At 42.3% G+C, this 21195-nt stretch overlaps 3 protein-coding genes across 3 annotated transcripts; all 3 read right to left on the reverse strand.

Moving 5' to 3' along the window:
* Positions 1–1955: 1955 nt before the first annotated feature.
* On the reverse strand, positions 1956–4932 carry Pcdhga6 (protocadherin gamma subfamily A, 6). The gene is made up of 2 exons (XM_013020282.1): positions 2521–4932; positions 1956–2015 (listed from the first exon to the last, which is right to left on the reverse strand). Exons 1-2 carry the CDS (start codon positions 4930–4932, stop codon positions 1956–1958), a joined length of 2472 nt encoding a protein of 823 aa, XP_012875736.1.
* An 8828-nt stretch (positions 4933–13760) lies between these two features.
* On the reverse strand, positions 13761–16199 carry LOC105988678 (protocadherin gamma-A5-like). Its single transcript, XM_013020347.1, has one exon. It carries the CDS (start codon positions 16197–16199, stop codon positions 13761–13763), a length of 2439 nt encoding a protein of 812 aa, XP_012875801.1.
* A 958-nt stretch (positions 16200–17157) lies between these two features.
* LOC105988612 (protocadherin gamma-B2-like) lies at positions 17158–20799 on the reverse strand. Its single transcript, XM_013020283.1, has 2 exons — positions 18382–20799; positions 17158–17184 (listed from the first exon to the last, which is right to left on the reverse strand). Exons 1-2 carry the CDS (start codon positions 20797–20799, stop codon positions 17158–17160), a joined length of 2445 nt encoding a protein of 814 aa, XP_012875737.1.
* Between the last annotated feature and the right edge of the window lie 396 nt (positions 20800–21195).

The following is a 21195-nucleotide window of genomic DNA, read 5'->3' on the forward strand; positions in this document are numbered from 1 at the left end:
ACTCTGGGCCTGGGCGCTATGCCTCAGCTCTTCAGCTCAAGGCAAGCGCTCTACCACTTGAGCCACAGCGCCACTTGTGGCTTTTTTCAGTTTGCTTATGTGGTCCTGAGGAATCGAACCCAGGGCCTCATGCATGCAAGGCAAGCGCTCTACTACTGAGCCACCTTCCCAGTCCCTCCTTTCCTCCTTTTTAAAACCTCCCTTCTTTCCCTTTGTTCCTTCCTTCCTTCCTTCCTTCCTTCCTTCCTTCCTCCCTCCCTCCCTCCCTTCCTTCCTTCCCTTCCTTCCTTCTTTCTTTCCTTTCTTCACTCCTTTTCACCATTCTCCTTTCCCTTCCTGTCTTCTCTTTTTAGATATGTCTCATTGTGTAGCTCAGCTGGCCTTGAATTTGTGATCCTCCTGCTTCAATTTCTTGAGTGCTAGTATTACAGATGTGTGTCATCACACTCCACTAATCATCATCAATTTACTTTTGAAAAATGTCAACAATCAAATCTTCTACCTCTTCAGCAGTCCATTTTTGTTAGAACAAACTTGACAATGAAAAACTGATGTTTTGTGCTCAACAGCATGATTGTATTTGCATATTTTGGCAATTATGAACTAATTATAATCTCCCTTTCTTTTAAATATTTGGATATAGAATTCTAATATGATAGAAGCCCTACTTTATCTGGATTAAAAATGCTATATTATTTACATTTTTATTCTTAGTTATTTTTAGTTTTTGTCAGTCATGGGGCTTGAATTCAGGGCCCTACCCACTGTCCCTGAGCTTCTTTGGCTCAAGGCTAACACTCTACCACTTGATCCACTGTGCCACTTCTGGCCTTTTCTGTTTGTGATGTACTCAGGGCTTCATACATGCTAGGCAGGCATTCTACCACTAAGCCACATTCCCAACCACCACCCCCCATCTCTTTTGCTTGAGCCATAGTGCCACTTCTGGTTTTCTTGTAGTTAATTGAAGATAGAATCTCATGAACGTTTCCTGCCCAGGCAGGCTTTGAACAGTGATTATCAGGTCTTAACCTCCTGAGTAGCTAAGATTACAGGTATGAACCACCAGCACCCATTTTTAGTTGAGTTCTATTAATATTCCTTCTTCCACCCACCAGTCAGACCTACACTTTTAGAAGTATTTCCTATGAGTTGCTACTACTGAACAAATTTAATATTCATACTCATTATCAAATACTATCAAAAATATAATATATGAAGGAGACTACCAAGCACTTACATTTATTTAACAATGTTAGATTAATGGCAATGCCAATTAATATTTTTATACTGCTTTATATTTTGAAAAATATTTCATAAAAAGGTTTCACTTTTCCAGAATTGTGTAATATGGATGAAGCAAGTCCATTTAATTTTATTTTAAATAAACCATAGAGATTTTGACTGTCTAAAATGAATAAACTTAGTTCTGGGAATTGTCTTCAAGTCATTAAAGACCAAAGTCCAGGTATATCCTGTTATAGACTTCAGAAATTATTTTAAGACTCTAATTTCTAATAATTAATATTCCAATAAATAAAGAGGGGAAATGTCTCACATATGAGGAATCTCCATTATTTTAGAAAACATTTGTAATTATCACATATTGCTGAGAATAAAATAATATCTCTTACTTAGCAGATGTTGCAATTCAGTATTTTTTCAAATTAGGCACAAAGATGGTGGAGTGGCTTAAAGTGCTAGATTACTTGCCTAAAAAGTATGAGGCCTTGAGTTCAAACCCCAGTACCAAAAATAGCAAGCTTTCAAATTAGAAAAAGAAAGGATTTCACAAATGATACAATGTAGGAAAAATTATCCTAAGAAATGAGATATATGAAATCAAGGGCACAGAACATTTCCCAGACAGAGAAGTTTAAAAAAAAATCTGGAGCTTACATTATTAGGATTTTTATTAAAAATCAAGATAACTAAGATTCACAAGAGATCTACTGTTATAAAGGAAAAGAATCAGGATTATATTGCATTAGCTTTTCACTGCTGTGACAAAGTACCTGAGACAAATAAATTTAAAAGAAAAAGTGTTTATGGTGTTAGAGGTCTTAGAGTTTACAATGGGGTGGACTCATTCCATTGCTTTTAGGTTTTGATGAAGCAGAATTCCAAGGCCCAGAGGTAGGGCAAAGCTGCTCACCTCATGATGGCAGGGATGCAGAGAGAGGGGGAGGGGGAGAGCGAGAGAGCGAGCACACAACGGCACAACTTTCAAGAGTATGTACCTAGTAACTAATTTTCTCCAATTAGGCTCTACTTCTCACAGTCTTCATCTCCCAACATCCATTCAATTTCACTCCACAAATGTATCACTCCATTGATAAGATCAATTTCCAAAAGCCCTGCCTCCAAACACAGTTTGCACCAGGGTCCAAGCCTACATGAGTCTTTGGCGGAACCATAACACACATGATTCCCTCTCCAAGAGGCTGAGAAAACTTAACAGTGATCAAACAGCATTTTAAAATTTCCTCTTCTAAAACACAATAAAAGAAATGACCTCACCTGAACAGAAGAGTTTTCCTCTTTACAAAAACTTGAATCATCCTGTATCAATAGAGGCTCGTTCTTCTCACAGCCCTCCTGGCTGATGAGCGTGTGGGCATAGTTGGGCTGGGGGAAGATGATGTGGCTCTTCCTAGAGTCTGCAGTGAGGGAGACTTCATGGGAGTAGGTCTGTAGGAAAGCCTGAACCCCCTCTACACCCACGAAGTGAGAAGTGGGTACACTTGAAAATCCTTCACTCGGAACTTTCAGCAAACTAGACTTGTACCAGTGCCGCAGTCTGAACACCAGCAGTACCATAACAAAGGCGAGGAAAATACAAGAAACAGCAGCTACTGCCACCACGAGATAGAGTGTAAGATCTGAAGCATCAGAATTGTTTGGCGGCTCAAGGTGCCCCAAGTCAGCCAGAATGTCGGGGATGCTGTCAGCTACAGCCACAGTGAGTGTGACAGTGGCTGAGAGAGGGGGCTGGCCATGGTCCTGCACAGACACCACCAGGCTCTGCTTGAGCGCATCTCTGTCCACAAGGGCCCTTGCTGTGCGCACCTCACCTGTGTGCAGCCCCACCATGAAGAGCCCAGGTTCACTGGCCTTGAGCAGGCGGTAGGACAGCCAGGCATTCTGTCCTGAGTCTTTGTCTACTGCCACCACCTTGGTCACCAGATAACCAGGCTCTGCAGAGCGGGGAGCCAGCTCCACACCAGTAGAACCATCATTTGGGGGAGCAGGGTACAGGATCTCAGGTGCATTGTCATTCTGGTCCAGAATGAACAGGTTTAGTGACACATTGCTGCTGAGTGGGGGGTTACCTCTGTCACTGGCAGTCACCAGTAAGTGCAAGTCTCTAAACTCTTCATAGTCAAAGGAGCACAATGCATACAGAACACCAGTGTTGGGGTTGATGGAAAGGTAGGAAGACAAAGGTGTACCCTGGGGGGTTTCTTTGGCTAGGGAGTAGATGACTTGTGCATTTTCTTCACTGTCAGGGTCAAGTGCCTTCAAGGAGAAGATGGAGGTTCCTCTAGGATTGTTCTCAGGGACATAGACAGAGTAGGATGAGTGGGAGAACATGGGTGGGTTGTCGTTAGTGTCCGCCACGCTTAAGTAGATGAGCTTTTCTGTAGACAGAGGTGGTGTTCCTTTGTCTGTGGCTGTTACTGTGATGTTATACAGAGACACCTGTTCCTGGTCTAGAATTGAATTTGTCACTAATCGATAATAATTGTCTATTGATCTTTCCAATTCAAATGGAAGATTTCTGGGGATGGAGCATGTTACCTGACCATTCTGTCCAGAGTCTCGATCATAAACTTGAAAAAGAGCAACCACTGTTCCAGGAGGTGCATTTTCAGCAATGGTTCTGCTTCCAGATGTGATGACCACTTCTGGTTCATTATCATTCACATCCAAGATGGTTATTAATACTTTTGCTCTGTCTTGAAGACCAGGCTGATCTCGGGCTTCAACATCCAACTCATACAAACTGCATTCCTCATAGTCTAGAGGTGCAGAAACAGAAATTTCTCCAGTCAAAGCATTCAAGTGGAAAATCTGTGAGATCTTTCCAAAGGAATATGTTACTTCTGCATGAATGCCTTCATCCTGGTCAGTGGCATTCACTGACAACACCAGTGTACCTACAGGCAGATTTTCAGGAACATTCACGCGATAGATAGACTGAGTAAACACTGGAGCATTGTCATTTGCATCTAAGACAGTTACTAGAATTTGTGCCATGCTTGAGCGGACAGGATCACCACCATCCATGGCAGTAAGGACCAGGTGGTAAGTGGCTTCAACCTCCCGGTCCAGGGCATGTTCAAGGACCAGCTCTGGGTGCTTGGTTCCCTGGGCTTGGCTTTGTACATCCACTGAGAAATGACTATTGCTGCTGAGCTTGAAGCTCTGGAGAGAGTTCATTCCAACATCAGGGTCATAGACCTCCATTAGCAGAAAACGAGAAGATGGAGCTGAGTTTTCGAGGATTTTTACTTCCAATGCTTCCCTTAAGAATCTGGGTGCATTGTCATTAACATCTAATATTTCCACTTCCACAGGAAAAAGATTCAATTTATCCTCCATAAGGATGTTAAAACTCACGAGACACCGCGGGCTCTGGGCGCAGAGCTCCTCCCGGTCGATCCTGCCCGCGGTAACCAAGCTGCCGCTCCGCGGATTCAGAGAGAAAAGCTGCGTCCTATCTCTGGAGACGACGCGGACTCTGTGCTCCGCCAGCTCCTTGGATTGTATTCCCAAGTCCTTGGTGATGTTCCCCACGAAGGAACCTTTCTCTAATTCCTCGGGAATAGAGTAGCGGATCTGTCCAGCTGCGATCCCCCACAACCACCCCAGGAGAATGAAAAGCCAGAGTAGCTCACCGCAGTCCCGGCGCCTCTGCAGAGCTGCCATGACTGGATTGTGACAGCCTTCCAGGGATTAGTGGCAGGAAGGGCAGGATCTCATCAATTCGTGCTTTTCAGAATTAGAAGTCAAGGTCCTTGTGGAACCAGAGGCCAGATGCGATCCAGGTCAGGTCACAATTTCTGGGCAGCTTTGGTGTCTGATCTGCTTTATGGCTAGACGATTTTCTTCTCCAGTTCCGATTTATTTTTATTTTCTTGCCCGGGTTAGTGAACAGCGACACTCAGAGTCCTAACTTAATACTGCACCACTTTGTAAAGCGACCACACATTTTATTTCTATTATATCTGCGAAGATGAGATTCATATTTTCTCCCCAATAAAGTGAAACATTTAGGGATTAAAAAGTTCTTAAGAATAATTTTAAGTGTTCTCTTAAAATTTAACTTATTTTTATGAAAATCAGGATCTTAGTTAATGGAAAAATTACCGTTTTCTTTCGAATTACTGCACTTCATCAGCATTACACACATTCAGTTTTCAATAAAGACATAAACAATCACAAACACATACTGAATCAATCTACTACAATGTCTGTTACCATGAGTTATGATTTTTAGAATCATTATGTGTTTTTACTAACATATTACTAGTTGCTCTGAGGTATTTTTTCTGTTTATACTTTAAAAATGCAGAGTGAGAATGTATAGGCTATATAAAATATATTTACTATTTTATAAGATTAGCTACTTTGAAAGCTTAATAAAAATAGTTGCCCCCTGACTCTAAGACACTACTGTATTAATAAGGATATTGTTTTAGGATTAGCAAGAATTTAAGAATATCACGAAGAGAACTACAACACAGATAAGCCTGCAAAGAATTTTGGAGCCTCCTACTATGCACAGAAAAAAAGAAATAAAACTGAAGTTAGAGCATTTTAACCTTTGTGGTTTTTATTTCTAAATTAATAAATTGAAGCTTAATTAAATTTATGGAGAAAAGATTTAAAGAAGTTCAGTTTTTGCACACTGAAATAGAAGTCATGTTTGGAATGTTATTGGCTCTTTCAAACCAAGAAATTTCATCACATAAAAAATCTTGTGGTAGAATGTTTTGGAGATTGATATTGAGAACTCTCTTTGTGTGTGTGTGTGTGTGCGTGTGTGTGTGTGTGTGTGTGTGTGTTTTGGTCAGGGCCTGGGTGCTGTCCCCTGAGCCTTTGTGTTCAAGCCTCATGCTCTACCACTTGAGCCACAACTCAACTTCTGGCTTTTTGGTGTTTAACTGTAGACACAAGTCTAATGGACGTTCCTACCCAAGCTGGCTTTGGATTGTGATCCTCAGATCTCAACCTCTGGATTAGTTAGGATTACAGGCTTGTCTATATTTATAACTTTAAACTGGGTATATTTGGGAAATGTGAAGGAGCACATACCTTGTAAGAATAAGGCAGTCTCTGTAGTTGGGGAGAACCCTGAACACTTATCTACAGACTCCCAGAGGAAACAAAAGTAGCTTCCAAAAGCCAGGTTAGAGGATTCTCAAGGGCACAAAAAATAGCCAGAACCATTGCAAAGAGGAAGATCACACCTATCAGGGCCAAGGATTAACCTTGGGTATCAGAGAACGCTGTTGTTGCTGTGTGAATCTCACCAGTGCACAGTCCTGGAAGGAAAAGTTCAGGATTGCTGACATGCAGGCATGAGGTAGGATGCAGTTAAGTGTTCACTACCACCACTTTGGTGATCAGGTAGCTGGGCTCTGTGATGCACAGCACCTACAGTATCTAAGACCTCAGACTCCTTTGGACCCCAAGCACTAGATGGCGCATTGTCATTACAGTCACCCACTAGCATGACATTCAAATAGCACATGCAGGAGCAAAGTTGTTAGAAGGCTTGTTTTACAATGCCCCTCTCCACCCACTGACCGAGCATGTTTGGTTTGGTTCCAGGTTGTTGGCTATGATGGAGTAGAGAACTTGTCCATCGGGTCCCAAGTCAGAAACAGAGGAACACTGATTTGAGTGATGGAGGCTTCAGGATTGTTCCTAGCCATGCAGATCATGTAGGAAGTCTGGTGGGAAATCAGAGCTAGTCTTTGACACTAGTGATATACAAGGTGAAGCCTGTGCTGGAGAAGAGTGATGTATCATCTTGATGAGTGGCTATGTACTCTTGCATCTGTTTTCCATATAGGACTCTGTCTGTTGTCTATATGTGCATTCTATATCTTGAGCTACTTGTGTATGTGTGCGCGTGCATGCATGTGCATGCATGCTTGGACTGGGGTTTGAACTCAGCATGGTACCCTCTCCCTTGGCTTTTCTAATCACACTACCACTTGATACACCACTCCACTCATGGAATTTTGCTGGTTAATTGGAGATAAGAGTCTTAAGGACTTTAATGCCCAGAGTTGGCTTTGAACCAAGATCCTTAGGTTTCAACCTCCTGAGTAGCTTGGGGTACAGGCATCAGTCACCAGTGTACAGATTTCTTGTGCTATTTTTCAATGAGAAATTTCCTTTTGCTTGATATAATTTCTCCATTAAGTTCAGAATCCATACATTGTGTTTGTAACAGAGTGAATATCAGTCCCCAGCTCAACATCTTCTTGTTGGGACTCAGAAGAATGTAATTTCAAGGATAATCTCATTTTCATTTAAATTATGTACATATTTTACCATGTGCAATATGACTTCCACAGTTCTTTGCTTCTACCACAGTTGTGAAGGTTTTCTTCTTATATCAACTCCAGTCTTCTACAATTGGTGAGATTCCCTCTTAATGTCCATCTTGAACAGTGGTTCCACTATCTTATCAATATTGATGGAGGAATAGGTGATCTCAACATGGTCAGTGGCCATCACTCTTAGCACTGAGGAGCAGACAGGTTTTCTGAAACACTGACCCTGTATGAGTCCTGAGTGAACTCTGGGGGCTTATAATATGCATTCACAACAATTATTGTGATCTGGGTGGTATGAATTCTGGAAGGGTCATCCCTGTTCCCAGCCATGGGGAACAAGTGGTGGATGGTAGGACTTCTTTTCCCTGTCCAGAGGTGGTTTAAGTATCAGCTCTGGGTAGCTACTGCTATCTGGGTTCTCCTTTTGGATCAAAGATACATTTGGATCTGAGCTGAAGTAGTTTGGCCTCAATGAATTGACACCTACAAAGCCACTATTCTCTGCTCCAATTCCAATTTCCAGTAGTCAAATTCAGCACAAGGCCCAGATCCTTGGCAGAGTTTCCCAGCAGAGAGTTCCAGGCCAACTCTTCAGGAAAAACTAACATAGTGAATCTGCTCCCAGGCAGAACAAAGGATCGCAGGAGGTAAAGAAATAACATTGACCTGGCCAGTCTTCAGCTATGCCAGGTCTGTTCTTCTGAAGTAGTTTCCCATCTCATTTCTGATTCCCAGTAGAATGATCACAGGAATTCTCTGAACAGGAGCAACCACTTGCTTTGCTTTTGGCAGTGAGTTCTCTTCTGGATACCCCCACCTCCGGCAGTTCAAGTCAATGTGCTTGGTGAGTCCATGGTGAGACATGAACCTGCAGTGTCCAGAGGAGCTGACCTACCCTTCACCCTGCCAAAATGGCCCCAGTGCCTTTGCTCTAGAACTGCAGTAGTGCTGATGGCTCCAAATCAGGAACTGGGTGGAAGAAATTTCGAATTTTCTACCAAGTCTACTATTACTGAATCTCCTCCTTCAATTTTATAGAGATTTAAAAAAAAACATTTAAAATGTTTAGTTTACATCAAGTCTTGTTACAGTTCTTTGAATTTAAGTACCTTTTGTGTGTGCTGGTACTTAAATTCATGGCCTAGGCACTGTCTCTGAACTTTTTTTTTTTGGCTGAAGACTAGTGCTCTACTACTTGATCCACTTCCAGCTTTTCAGTAGTTAGTTGGAGATGAGTTAGTCTCACAGATTTTCCTGTCTTGTCTGGCTTCAAACTTTGATCCTCAGTTCTCAGCTTCCTGAGTAGCTAGGATTACAGGCACTAGCCATCAGTGCACAGCTGGAACTTAAACTTTATCCTTTCAATTCAAATCAGGTACTCAGAGAGTAGATAAACTTGCTCATGACTATATTGGCATATTCACGTTTTTAGTTTTCATTTTCATAAAATCTCAGTAGAGTCAAATAACCAATGAATTACTAAATAGAAATGCATCCAAATGGAAAAAAGTGTTGGTGGCTGCAGATGTAGTATAAATATTCTTGAAATAACAGCTTGATGTTTATTGTCATTTTACTTTTTTCTTATAGCTTATGAAAGTTGTAAATCTTGTGGGTCTTAGTTTTATCCTGTTTCACTTTCTGAAAATATTTTTTAAGTTTCTTAATCCAAGATCTCACCATGTAGCTGAGGCTGGTAGCAAGCTCAAGATCCTTCTGCCTCCGCCCCCCAGGTGCAGGGGATAGAAGTGTACATGAAAATACTATCTTTACCATCTTCTTTCCTCAAAGAATGAATAGGTAAGCAAGGAGATTGATGGTCCTTCTAAAAAGAAGTTTTTTCCTTACTTTCCATGTGTTTATTTCTGATTAAATAAATATGATTGAAAAAATATTTCATATATATTCTTCAATATTATCTTATTTAATCTTTAATTGTACTGTTTCTTCCCAAGTAGCTTAACAATGATGAGTTACATGGATTTGTGTGATGAAGTATGAGTTCTCATAATTATATACTTCAAGTTAAGGAATTTATGCTTGCTTTTTCTTGGTCCTAAGTTACTATCTGATAATCTAAACCCTTTTCTTGAAGTACTACTGGGGCTCAAACTCAGGGCTTCCTGTTTGCCAAGCAGATGTTCTATCACTAGAGCCACACCTTCTGTCCCATCTAAAAACATTTTAATTGATGTTCTTCTCTTTTAACTAATCATGCTATTTTCCATGCTTCTGACAGGCATTTTGCAGTTCCACTTAAACCCAGAGCTTGGGTGCTGTCCTTTTCACTGAAGGGTGGTGCTCTATTACTCGAGCTAATGCATCACTTCTGGTTTTTTGCTGGTTATAGGTAAGAGTCTTATGAACTTTCTTGCCAGGCTGGCTTGGAACCCCAATCCTCAGATCTTAGAAACACTGGTGCCTGGCTTGTTTTACATTTTTAATCACATTTCCAAATTGGAAAATCTTCCTAAAGTCAGTATCTTCAATGTCTGCAATATGTTGTTATTCAAAAACATGGCAGGTGTGCAGCAATATGATCTTGCCTTAGATTGGAAAAACAATGAGGCATATTAAACCATTCATTGTGTTCAAGATTCTAGATAGCCATTCATTACCATCTTTATTTTATACAAATATAAAAAAATTGTGCTTACTTCGACAGCACATACACTAAAACTGGAATGAAACAGAGAAGACCAGCATATCCTCTGTGCAGTATGACATGAAAATTCATGGTGTTCCAAATTTATGGTTTTTTTTTGGGTGGACTAAAGGGTGGGTACAGAAATGGAGGGAGAAAAAATGAATAAATGCAATCATGCTATTCAGGATGCACTCTGTGGAAAATGACATGTAACTTGGGGGCAGGAAATGGACGTGGAAATTAGGGGAAAGTAAAGAAAGGGGTGACATTGTCTGAAAAGAGAAGTGTACTCATTATCTGACTTATGAAATGATAAGGCATCTGTACAATACCTTAGTAATAACAATAAAATTACTTAAAAAGTCAAATCTAGACTGCTCCAAAATATATTCAAGAAAAGTATCTCTCCATCATTGCATGAATGCATTAATTTCTATAGAAAAAATATCTTTTAAGAAACATACAAAAGTGAAGATTCAAATATTTAAGGGTGGATGGAATACATAATATATATACATATATATATATATATATATATATATACTAGTTGTGTGGAACAAATTATCAGTAGTTTATAGATGCTTTCCCATTGCACAAAAAGTTATCTTTGGATACATACCCAAATCTATAACTTTTAAAAATAAATAATGGCAAAGTTGATCACCATGTGGGAGTGAATGATGTTAATATCTATCATACACATTCTTTTTTTCTCTTTGGATGCATAATTCAGGGAGTACACACATTGCATATTGAGGTCAGAATTGTCCATGTATACATATAATTGGATGTTCTTTAAATAAATGTTCAAAAATTAAAATTTTCCTAAGTTTTAAAATGTATCAATAAGCCTTTCACATGGCCAAGTAACATAGTCTACAATACTACTACTAATATCCCATTGCCATTTCCCCTTTTTTTCAGATGATGTTTAAAGAATTAAAAGTACAATATAAAAAAAGAATTAAAAGTACAAATTTAGACAGATTGAAAATTGTTTAGTGAGGAGCATGTTATAATTATCTTCACTAAATCAGAAATTTGAGACTCAGTTTTTGAGGCCAATACTTCATTAAGAAAAATCTGTTAAAGACTTGGAAAAAATTATATTAAGTGAAATAAGCCAGGCCCAAAGAAACATAGGTCCCATGGTTTCCCTTATTTGCAATAACTAGTATATGTCTGAGATAAGCAGAAAAGGTCAGTTGATGTTAGGCAAAATAAACCCCAAGATAAGGATTCAAATGGTTTCTCTTTCTTGTGATTGTTTCTAACATATTTATAAGATAATTTCTTTGTTGCTTTGTATGTCCTTCCGCCACAGTATAACCCCTGTTTTCACTGTATTTAATGTTGGTATAATTTGTGGAGGGGAAGGGAAAAAACAAATCGTTTAAATAGGGATACTGGTGGACCCATTGCAACAATGAGATGTACAAGTTGTTATGTCGAAAAACAAACTTTACAACTTTAGCCGAGGGAGGGAGGGGAGGAGGTGGGGAGATGGGAAGGGATGAGAAGCAGAAACAAAGGAGGAGGCAACAATGTTTGATAAGAAATGTACTCAATACCTTGCCCATGTAATTGTAACCCCTTTGTATTTTCACAAAATACCCCTCGGTATTTTCACAATAAAAAAAAAAGAAAAAAAAAAGAAAAATCTGTCAGGCTGGGAATGTGGCTTAGTGGTAGAGTGCTTGCCTAGCATGCATGAAGCCCTGAGTTCAATTCCTCAGAACCACATAAATAGAAAAGGCTGGAAGTGGCTGTGGCTCAAGTGGTAGAGTGCTAGCCTTGAGCAAAAGAAGCTCAGAGCCAGTGTCCAGGCCCTGAGTTCAAGCCCTAGGACTGACAAAAAAAATCTGTTAATTTGAGATAAGCACACCTCACAGAAAAAACCCCAAAACTTTAAAATTCAAAGCCATTCCTTTTTTTTCTTTTCTTTTTTTGTTGATTGTGGAGCTTAAACTCAGGGCTTGAGCACTGTCCCTGAGCTTTTTCACCCGAGTCAATGCTCTACCACTTAGAACCACACCACCACTTCTGGTTTTCCAGTGGTTAATTGGAGAGAGACAAGAGTCTCATGGAGAAGGGTAAACAAAGGAGGAGGCTGCAATTCTTGGTAAGAAATGTACGCATTATCCCACCCATGTAATTGTAACCCCTCTGTACAGTATGTTCACAAATAAAATAAAATAAAATTAAAAAAAAGAGTCTCATGGACCTTCCTGCCCAGGCTGGCATTGAACCACAATCCTCAGATCTCAGCTTCCTGAGTAGCTAAGATTACAGGTGGGAGCCACCAGCACCCGCCCAAGCTTTTCTTAGATTGCATATTTTTAAAAAATATAAGCCTTAGACTCTTGCAACAATGCAGAATGGTACCTATACATGTAGAAGTGCAAACATTTGGGAGAAATTCATTCCAATTAGTGAAGGGGCTACCTGTAACTAGTGGTTGCCAAGTATATAATATATTTGTATTTGTTGAATGCACCACTATCTAACTCTTTGGAAACTTTAACTTATATCACAGAATAAAATATAATTCAAGGTTTCCTTCTTGCCAACATCTTTCAACATACTCATCAATTCTATAAGTTAACCTAAACTTTTGGAGTCCCACTCCCTGTGGTACTGGCCTTTAAACTCTGGGCCCCATGCTTGCCAGGCAAAGGCTCTACAACTTGAACTACATTTCTAGCCTACAAACAATTCTGATTTCAGAATGCTACAGACATTGTCCCAATTACAAATTCAATTTGTATTTCTGTATGTGTGTGCGTGTGTGTGTATGCGTGCATTGTGTGCACCTGTATTGGAGCTTGAACACAGGGCTTCATACTCTCACTAAACTTTTTCACTGAAGGCTGGCACTCTAAAACTTGAACCCCACTTCCAATCTGGCTTTTTGCTTGTTTATTAGAGATAAGAGTCTCTCACATTAGAATGCCTGAAGTAGCTTTGAACTGGGATCCTCAAGTCTCAGCCTTTTGAGTAGTTGGGATTTCAGGCATGAGCCATCAGTGCTTGGCTTCAATCTACATTTCTAACATAATATTTGTACAAACATTTTCTGTATTATTCTACTGATTTATGTATATACTGTGAATCATTTTCTCATAGTGATTTCAAGCATATAAAAATATAAATCTGATTTAATATCATTTCCAAACATGTTCACTAATGGCAACTTGGCAAATATCCAAAAGAGAACAATATATTTAACAATGAACTAATAGAACAACTCTTCTGTTAATACAACTGTCAAAAACTAACAAAATATTTGAGTAAGGTGATTATACCTGGCACTTTCCTTAAGCCTACTATTAACAGCTAGATTTTCTAAAATGTCCACAGATTAATGGAAAAAATTAAGCACCAAATATAATTTGAAAATAGATGGAGAGCATCAATTATCAAAATCAAGTTAATTTCCAATAGAGAAAATAACAACTTTATAAAATTACCCAATTTTGACTTTGGTAGGAAAGCAATTGAGGAAACAAATGAATAAAATGCTTGAACTATTCTTATCAAAAGAGAAAACTGACCTGAACATCTCCAGGGTCTTCTTTGTTTGCATCCATCTTATCAGCTATGAGAAGAGGCTCACTTTTCTCACAGCTCTCCTCATTAATAAGCCTGTCAGCATAGTTGGGCTGGGGGAAGATCAGGTGGCTCTTTCTAGAGTCAGTGGTGAGGGAGACTTCATGGGAGTAGGCCTGCAGGAAAGCCTGGACCCCATCCATACCCACAAAGTGGGAATTTGGCCTGCTAGCCAACCTGTCTCTTGAAGACTGAAGCAGGCGTGACATATACCAGCGCCTCAGCCTGAGAGCCAGCAGCACAATAACAAAGGCCAAGAAAACACAGGAGACAGTGGCCACTGCCACCACTAGATAGAGAGTGAGGTCTGAATCCTGAGGGTCACTGGAGGTGTTGATGCTGCCCAAGTCAGCCAGGACATCAGGGATACTGTCTGCCACAGCCACAGTGAGTGTAACAGAGGCTGAGAGTGGCGGCTGGCCATGATCCTGGACAACCACCACGAGGCTCTGCTTAACCACATCTCTGTCCAGCAGGGCCCTTGCTGTGCGCACCTCACCTGTGTGTAGACCCACTGTGAAAAGCCCTGGCTCACTGGCCTTGAGCAGGCGGTAGGACAGCCAGGCATTCTGTCCTGAGTCTCTGTCCACTGCTACTACCTTGGTCACCAGGTATCCTGGCTCTGCAGAGCGAGGTGCCAGCTCTACACCAGTGGAACCATCAGTAGGAAGGGTTGGGTACAGAATCTCTGGGATGTTATCATTCTGGTCAGTAACAAATAAGCTCACTGACACATTGGTGCTGAGTGGAGGGCTCCCACTGTCCCTGGCTGTCACCAGTAACTTCAACTCTCTTATCTGCTCATAATCGAAGGACTGCAGTGCATACAGGACACCAGTGTCCGAGTTAATGGAGACATAGGATGACACAGGAGCTTCCTGAAATGTGTATTCAGCCAGGGAGTAAGTGACTTGGGCAAAGTCACCACTGTCTTGGTCATAAGCAGTCACAGAGAAGATGGAGACACCTCTGAGGTTGTTTTCTGGGATGGAGATAGAGTAGGAGTCATGAGAAAAGGCAGGTGGATTGTCATTGATGTCTGCTACTTTCAGGGAGATGTGGTTTTCTGTAGATAAGGGTGGTGTCCCACCATCAATAACAGTTACTGTGATGTTATACTCTGAAGTCTCTTCTCTGTCCAACGATCTTGTTGTTACTAGATGATAATAATTATCAACTGACTTTTCCAATTTAAAAGGCAAGTTCCCAGGAATAGAACACGAAACCTCCCCATTCTTTCCAGAATCACCATCATGCACGCTGAAGAGCGCAATTATGGTTCCAGGTAGACAGTCCTCAGATACTGAACTGGTGAGAGAGGTGAGTATCACTTCTGGGGCATTGTCATTCACATCCTGTACTGTGACCAGTACCTTAGCGCTGGCGAGAAGAGCCCCTCCATCCTGAGCCACCACTTCCATGAGGTAGAATCCCGTTTCCTCATAGTCCAGTGAATGCACAGTTGAGATTTCCCCCAGGTAGGAATCAAGTTGGAAGGTCTCTGCAATTTTGTCTTCTTCATTGCGAAATGAGTAGGTCACTTTCCCATTTATCCCCTCATCGGCATCGGTGGCGGTGAGCGTGAGTAGTTGAGTGCCCACAGGTATGTTCTCAGGAACACTCACTCTATATTCGCTTCGGCTGAATCGGGGTGCATTGTCGTTGGCATCGAGTACGGTCACGTGGATAAGCGTGGTGCTGGAATGGACTGGGTCCCCGCCATCTAGTGCTGTGAGGAGGAGGTTGTGAGTAGCCTCTTTCTCACGGTCCAGGGGCTGTTCCAACACCAGCTCCGGGTACTTTTGCCCATCAGGTCCACTCTTCACATCCAGAGAGAAGTGCAGATTGGAGCTGAGCTGGTAACTCTGGAGGGAGTTCACCCCCACATCCGCGTCCCGCGCAAAGGGAAGCACTAGCCGCGTACCTGCAGCTGCATTTTCATTGACTTTGACTTTTAACTCCTCATCCCTAAATCGCGGGAAGTTATCATTAATATCAATGATTTCCACTTCTACTCCGTAAATTTTCATTTTATTCTCAATCAAGACATTAAAGCTCACCAGACACGGCGCGCTCTGGGCGCAGAGCTCCTCCCGGTCGATCCTGTCCGCGGTGACCAGGCTGCCGCTCCGCGGGTTGAGAGAGAAAAGCTGCGTCCTACCTCTGGAGACGATGCGGACTCCGCGCTGCGCCAGCTCCCGGGGCTCCAGTCCCAGGTCCTTGGAGATGTTGCCCACGAAGGAGCCTTTGTCCAGCTCCTCCCGCACGGAGTAGCGGATCTGCGCTGCTGTTTCACACAGCGTCCCCAGAAGCATGAAGAACCAAAGCAGGTCTCCGCGGCCCCGGCTCTTTAGAGGATCGGCCATTGCCTTCTTTTGCTACAATTCTCTCAGTCCTGGTTCAGTCTGCGGTTCCCTTAGTTCTCTAGAGCCAAGAGGAGTTTATTCTCTGGCCGAGATGGGATAGGTGGATTTTTTTTTTACAAGGCGCTTATGTGGTCTGTATTTAGTACGAAAGCAGCAGATCTGCTGCTTCTACGACAGTTTTTTCCCCAATTTGGTCGACAGCGACGCCCAGAGTCCTAACCAGTTACTACACCAATTCTATTTTTATTTCCTATCAGTTTAGTTATATTTTTATTTCCAATATTTTTGCTATATCCTTAATATATTATTGTGCAGAACCATTTATATTTCATTAAGCTTTAATTTGGAAGTACTGAAAGACTTCCACAACCATGAGATATAAATATAATTATTAATTATATATAAATATAATTATTAGCTTTTTTTCCCCACTTAGAAAAGTTCTGTTTTATACACCATTGAGCCTATGTCCTTTACTTACCTCAATATACATGGAGCTTGCTTAATCAGGACATTGAAATCCTTACTTTTTTGGATTCAGTACTTTGTATTTTTCATTTGGTATATATTTATGAAATTGTGCCCAATATGTATGAGCACTAAGGAAAAAAAATCAATCTCTCAACTCTATTAAAAAAAGTCTACTCCTACAAGCTGGATGTGGGTAGCTCATACGTAGTTACTTAAGAGACTGAGATCTAAAGGTTCAAACTTCAAAACTAATGCTGAAGAAAAGTCCAAGAGACTCAGTATCCAATTAACCAGCAAAAGCCAGGCTAGCAATTATGGCTTAAGTAGTAGAGTACCAGCCTTAAATTCAAACCTAAGTATCAAAATACGGACTGGAAATGTGGCTCAAGTCATAGAGCAAGGCCCTGATGCACATCCTACTACAGCAAAAATGACCTATTTATTTATACAAATTGCATTAGCTGTCGTAGGCAGAAAAATGCCTTTGTTACTTGTGAAGTCCTTGAGAAACTTTCTGGATTTTAAGAATATAGATGTGGTATCTCAAATTAAGAGTCTGAGTTCATTTAACAGTGTGTTATTTATATTTTCTTAGTAGTATATTAAAACACTTGCAGTTACACATTTTACAAAACCAAGCTCATTTCATAATGACAAGCCGCAGTGAGTAGCCTGTTTGTTTTGCTATTATCACCATTATAAAATAACAAAGAAAGAATAATGAATGGAAAAGTGCATTTCAGAAACTCTTATGGAAAGGCATTTTACCTAATAACTCCTTGGTAGGAAAAGTTTTAAATAAAGATATTTTATATCTATGACTTAAAATTTTTAAATAATAGAACTTTAAGTATATAGCAGAAACAATAACATGGATGGAAAAGATTTGCTACAGTACAATTGTTCTCAATATCTATCTATCTATCTCAGGGTGAGAAATCACATTTATTAAAATGTACTTATCATATAAGTTAAGACTTCAAATATAGCCATCCTTTACAAATTGGTCTGGGATCTCAAGAGAGATTGTTAAGACAAAGTGCTGACATGCAAGTCAACGAAACAATGCTATCCCAGGTTCCATCGTTAATAAGCCACAACATTACCTAAAATGCACCCCCACCGCCAAATGTTCCTTACTCTAACATACAGTGAGGCGAAGAGAAAGTGAAACTAAAATTCTAGTAACAAAGACTCTTAAGATGAAAGAAGTCACTTAGGTTTCCAATAAAGACAAACCTTCAGATGGATGGAATGTAAAGATAAGGAAGAAAAAGAAGTACCCTGTGTACAAACACTTTCAATTATGGATAAATTAACCTCTCTATTCAGTTACAATTATTTTTGGGGGGGTCCAGTCGTGGGGCCTGAACTCTGGGCCTGGGCGCTGTCCCTCAACTCTTTAACTCAAGGCTAGCGCTCTACCACTTGAGCCACAGCCCTACTTGCGCTTTTTTCTTTTTGCTTATGTGGTGCTGAGGAATCGAACCCAGGGCCTCATGCATGCAAGGCAAGTGCTCTACCACTGAGCCACCTTCCCAGCCCTACAAAAAAATTTTAATTGCAGATTTCACTGGATAAAAACACCAAAGGCAGAAAGAGCATAGCTCAAATTTGAGCAGACAAGGATATATGAAATGAGCATACTATCCCAATTTAGCCATTAGTTAAGAAACACTGAGATTACAAGTAAAAAAGAATTAAAGCTTACCTTTAAAACATTTTCTGAGGCAAGGGGGGCAATATTGTCTCCAAGAGCTGTACATGGAACCCAAGAGGCTTCATCACAGAGGAGGTCCTGAGCGGGAGCCACTTCCGGGGACACATTGAGAAAATTAAACTCGGTCTTGGCTGAGTGTGAGGCAACACACACGTTGTAGGAATAGGGCAAGGTTCCCGCATTGTAACTGGAGAGAACCCCAGGACCAGACTTGGAGTTGAGAGCAGGCTGAAAGCAGCCCCAGGCAGCTGGACCAGAGGAGTTCTTCAGACGCAGGGCGATGGCCAGAATCACAGCGAGAAGAAAGAGTACAGAGATCAAGGCCAAGGCCACCACCAGGTAAAACTGTAGTTCTGTCTGAGGGTCCGAGGGCGAAGGGTCATCGCGCAGGTCTGGCAACACTTCTTGCAGGCTATCTGCGAAGATGAGGTGTAGAGTGGCAGTGGCCGAGAGGGGCGGCTGTCCACCATCGCGCACAGCCACCACCAGGCGCTGGCGGGCCGCATCCCTGTCCCCCAGGACGCGAGCGGTGCGGACCTCGCCGGTGCGCAGCCCCAGGCTGAAGAGGCCGGGATCGCTGGCCTGCAGCACGTGGTAGGACAGCCAGGCATTGTGTCCAGAGTCGGCGTCCACCGCCACCACCTTGGTGACCAGGTAACCGGGCTCGGCGGCGCGCGGCACCATGTCGAAGAGCGCCGAGCCGTCGGGCTCCAGCGCGGGGTAGAGCACGCGCGGCACATTGTCGTTGCGGTCGCCCACCAGCACGCGCAGGCTGGCGTTGGCGCGCAGCGGGGGCGAGCCCTGGTCGCGCGCCTGCACAGTGAGCTGGAAGGAGCGCAGCTGCTCGTGGTCGAAGGCGCGCTGGGCGAACACCACCCCGCTGTGCGCGCTCACCGACACGTAGGACGACAGCGCGCCTGGCTCCAGGTCGCTGGCCAGGATGGAGTAGGACACTTGGCCGTTGGGCCCCAGGTCTGGGTCGGAGGCGCTGACTTGGGCGATGGAGGCTCCGGGAGGGTTGTTCTCAGCCACGTGGACCACGTAGGAGGCCTGGTGGAAAACAGGTGCATTGTCGTTGATGTCAGATACATCCAGAGTGAGGGTTATGCTGGAGGAGAGGGGCGGTTTGCCCCTGTCAGTGGCTGCAATGGTGATGTTGTATTCTGGTATCTCCTCCCTGTCTAGAGGCCGGTCTGTCATTAGTTTGTAGTAGTTGTTGGAGGAAGATTTCAATGTAAACTGGGCATTTCCCAGGACTTGGCAGTTCACTTCTCCGTTTTCTCCAGAGTCCCTGTCTCTCGTTTTGATCAAGGCGACTACTGTTCCTGGTGGCGAATCTTCTGGTAGAGGAGTAAACACTGAAGTCACAATCACTTCAGGTGCGCAATCGTTCTCATCCAGAATGTCGACTTGGATACTGCAATGAGATGCTAGATCGCCAGGATCTTTTGCTTCTATACCTATAGAGTAACGATGAGCAGTTTCAAAATCCAGATTACCCTTCGTCTTGATTTCTCCTGTTCTTTCATCTAAGTCGAAAAGCTGTTTTACTTCTTCATCCACATTATGAAAGGAGTAGGTGATTTCTGCATTGATGCCCTCATCTTTGTCGGTGGCCTTCACTTGCAGCACTGAGAAGCCTGGGGGCACATTCTCTCTCAAGGTGACTTTGTACACATCCTGGCTGAATACTGGAGGGTTATCATTGGCATCAGTGACTTGGATTCGAATCTCGGTGGTGCCAGTTTGAGGTGGAACCCCTCCATCCACAGCTGTGAGGACCAATTGGTGAAAATTATGTTCTTCTCTGTCTAGAGATTGTTTCAGAATCAACTCTGGATATTTATGCCCATCTGGAGTCTGTTTTTCTGCCACATCGAAATATTCGTTGTCATTAAGGTGGTATCTCTGCAGCGAGTTAGCACCAGAGTCTGAATCCAGAGCTGGTTCCAGTGGAAATGTTTTACCTGGCTTGGTGGATTCTCCAATTTTTAAATCACTCTTATTCTGTTTGAATATTGGAGCATTGTCATTTATATCCTGAATGATTACTGCTACATAGAAAATATTCAATGGGTTTTCAGCGATAATATCGAAATCCAGAGTACACAGAAGCTGCTTCCCGCAAATCTGCTCTCTGTCTATTCTGTCACTTACAAGTAAATCCCCGCTCTCTGGGTTAACAGTGAAGTATTCCTTCTCAGCACTAACTCTCAGCTTCCGGGGCGCCAAGTCCTCACCCAGCTCCAGGTCCTTGGCGAGGTTTCCCACCAGCGAGTTCTGGGCCAGCTCCTCCGGAATGGAGTAGCGGATCGGGTCCGGGAGAGCCCGGCAGAACAAAGACAGAAGGAAGGGCAAGGGTACCTGCAGCCACAGTGCCCAGCTGCTTCTTCCCGCGCTTGGCCACATCTTCTGTCTTCTTCCGCTGCTGCTCTGCTCCTTTGCGGCTAGAGGAATTATCCTCCGTGGATCGCAGAATTCCGGGGAGGTCCCTGTTCCGCGTCTGTTTTCTATATGAGAAAGACGTACGGGTCTCTTCTGCGTGATTGGTCTGAGGCAGGAAGTTACTCCGGAGTCTCTCAAATGCTTCTCAGAATAAGGTCTCTCTTTTCTTTTGACCTACAGCGACGCCTAGAGGGTTTCTCAGGAAACTGTACCGATGGCTCGTGAACTTTTGAAGTTTTCTTTTTACATTGTATTTTCTTTTAACAGTAGGCAATATGTTGATATTGATACAAATTTAAGAGGTGCAAATGGCATATAGCTATCTATTCTCATTACTTTATCATGTAATGCACCTATCTT

The sequence above is a fragment of the Dipodomys ordii genome, unplaced genomic scaffold (assembly GCF_000151885.1).
Source record: "Dipodomys ordii isolate 6190 unplaced genomic scaffold, Dord_2.0 Scaffold50, whole genome shotgun sequence".
Classification (NCBI taxonomy): domain Eukaryota; kingdom Metazoa; phylum Chordata; class Mammalia; order Rodentia; family Heteromyidae; genus Dipodomys; species Dipodomys ordii.

What these genes read in the sequence shown, in the direction of transcription:
- LOC105988612 (XM_013020283.1), bottom strand. Translation starts at nt 20,799, where the DNA reads ATGTGGCCAAGCGCGGGAAGAAGCAGCTGGGCACTGTGGCTGCAGGTA. An exon ending in CCTCAGAAAATGTTTTAAAG is followed by an intron (nt 17,185 to 18,381) that starts GTAAGCTTTAAT and finishes CTTAAAATCCAG; the next exon opens with AAAGTTTCTCAAGGACTTCA.
- LOC105988678 (XM_013020347.1), bottom strand. Translation starts at nt 16,199, where the DNA reads ATGGCCGATCCTCTAAAGAGCCGGGGCCGCGGAGACCTGCTTTGGTTC.
- Pcdhga6 (XM_013020282.1), bottom strand. Translation starts at nt 4,932, where the DNA reads ATGGCAGCTCTGCAGAGGCGCCGGGACTGCGGTGAGCTACTCTGGCTT. An exon ending in AGGAAAACTCTTCTGTTCAG is followed by an intron (nt 2,016 to 2,520) that starts GTGAGGTCATTT and finishes TATTTGTCTCAG; the next exon opens with GTACTTTGTCACAGCAGTGA.